The sequence below is a fragment of the Nicotiana tomentosiformis genome, chromosome 6 (genome assembly GCF_000390325.3).
Source record: "Nicotiana tomentosiformis chromosome 6, ASM39032v3, whole genome shotgun sequence".
Classification (NCBI taxonomy): domain Eukaryota; kingdom Viridiplantae; phylum Streptophyta; class Magnoliopsida; order Solanales; family Solanaceae; genus Nicotiana; species Nicotiana tomentosiformis.
This window is the reverse complement of record NC_090817.1, coordinates 47,471,655-47,473,753: the sequence shown is the minus strand read 5'-3', so window position 1 is coordinate 47,473,753 and position 2,099 is coordinate 47,471,655. Positions and strand designations below refer to the sequence as shown.

At 36.9% G+C, this 2,099-nt stretch overlaps 1 protein-coding gene across 1 annotated transcript; it reads right to left on the bottom strand.

Annotated features, from left to right (window-relative positions):
• Window positions 1-343: 343 nt before the first annotated feature.
• Window positions 344-1,440, bottom strand: LOC138893942 (uncharacterized). Its single transcript, XM_070178613.1, has 2 exons — window positions 1,404-1,440; window positions 344-1,296 (listed from the first exon to the last, which is right to left on the bottom strand). The coding sequence occupies exons 1-2, from the start codon at window positions 1,438-1,440 to the stop codon at window positions 344-346; spliced, it is 990 nt and encodes a 329-aa protein (XP_070034714.1).
• Between the last annotated feature and the right edge of the window lie 659 nt (window positions 1,441-2,099).

The window sequence follows — 2,099 nt, the reverse complement described above, 5'->3', positions numbered from 1 at the left end:
AAATTCCATTTTCCTTAGCACCTTAGTCAGAAATAACCATGATAGCCTATCGTAAGCTTTTGTCATATCATGCTTAATCACCACATTAGGTCCAGCCCTTGTCCTTAATCTAATATCAGTGATGATTTCTTGAGTTAAGATTACATTTTCAACAATAATGCTCCCTTTCACAAAACCTGCTTGTTCTTCTGAAATTAGATTAGAAATCATCCCCCCAATCTCTCATGAATCACCCTAGAACAGATTTTGTTGATGAAGTTACTAAGGCTTCTAGGCCTCATATCCGAAAATGTAGTTACCTCTTTCTTTGGTAAGAGCACTAGATTTGTGTGTGTCACACATTTTAGTAGTTGTTTTCCACTGAAGAATGCCAAAACCATTGCATAATGTCCTCTCCAATGATATCCCAGCATGAATGATAAAAGGCACCTGTGAATCCATCTGGACCTCCTGCACTCTCCCCATTTAAGCCAAAAACTGCCTGTTTAACCTCTTCTCTTGTAGGTTGACTGATTAGTTTTGCATTCTGCTCCATGTCTACTAAAATAGGTATGTGATCAATGATGCCAAAAGTATTAGGAGCCACAGTGTCATATAATTGGTCCTTAATAAAATTGACAGCTTCTTCTGCAATTTGATCTTCCTCCACAATCCAGTTGCCAAGTCTGCTTTGTATCCTCTTGAGATGCAATCCTTTTCTTAGACCATTAACTTGAGCATGAAAGAACTTTATCTTCCTATCAGCATCCTTAAACCATGTCATACCTGACTTTTGTCTCCAGAATTCCTCTTCCAGTGCAAGGTATCTAATCAGTTCAGCTTGAACTTTTTGTAGCCTTTCCCTGTTCAGCTGTGTAGGATTTGCTTCGAACTGCCTTTCATGCACCATAACAACTTCCTCCAAGCTCACAATCTTTTGAAATATATCTCCATAAGTTTCTTTACTCCATGTAGACAATGCCTTCTTCAACTTCTTTAATTTGAAATTTAAGAGTATAAAAGGATTAGCACTGAAATCAGCATGCCAATTCTCCCTAATGACATCCTTAAAAGTATCATGTTTCACCCAGAAATTAAGAAACCTAAAAGATTTCTTAACTGGAGGAGCTTCAAAATCACACTTCAATAGCATAGGACTATGATCAGATCCAATCTTGGATAGATGTGTGACTTCCAATATTGGGAAGGTTTGCTGGAATTCCATATTAGCTAAACAACGATCGAGCCTTTTGAAAATGAAGTCCTCATCTGCCCTTCCATTCCACCAAGTGAAAATACTCCCCTTGAAGCCAAGATCTGATAGGTTGCAAGTGTTGATGCAGTATCTAAAATCATCTACCTCGTTTAGAAAAATGAAAGTCCTCAAATATTTTCTTCCTAATCCCAAATTATATTAAAATCACCACCCACAAGCCATGGGACAGCCATATCTCTAGCCATTACATACAAGGAATCCCAGAGTTCTATCCTCTCAATAGCATCACATTTGGCATACACCAATGTGAGAATGAGTTCAACATGAGTTTTAATGTCAGTTGTTGCACCATATCATATAGAATAGTAACCTCATACATTTCATCGATGAAAGCCCAGATCTTATTTGAAAAATTTACCACAGCCTGTGCAAAATCAATCTTCCTTCTATATCTCTCCAATTTTCTTTTCCTGCTGCATTGGTTCCATTATTCCAATGAATTCAAAGTAGTGATGTTTATGCATTGTGATAAGCCTCTCAAAAGCTTTTTTAGTATTCACTGATCTTATATTCAAAATAATTACATCTATTACAAATTATTGGATTTAGTTAAAGTTCTTCTCATTTGTACTCCAAATGTTGGGGCAGTGAAGTTGTCTTTACCTTGCTTCTTTCTTCCTTTGACAACTGATTTGGCCTTTTCAATATGCCTTGGAGAAAGATCACCATGCTTAACAATATTTAGAAAATTCTAGGCAGTCGACTCCTCATCAAGATCCCTAAATGCTTGTTCTGTGCGATATGCTACTTCTTTAGCTCCTAATGAAGTCACAATATTGGAATTCTTATATTTAAAGATCACATCCTGCTCCACTGTAGTCTTCTTGTTCTGCAACTGTGTAAG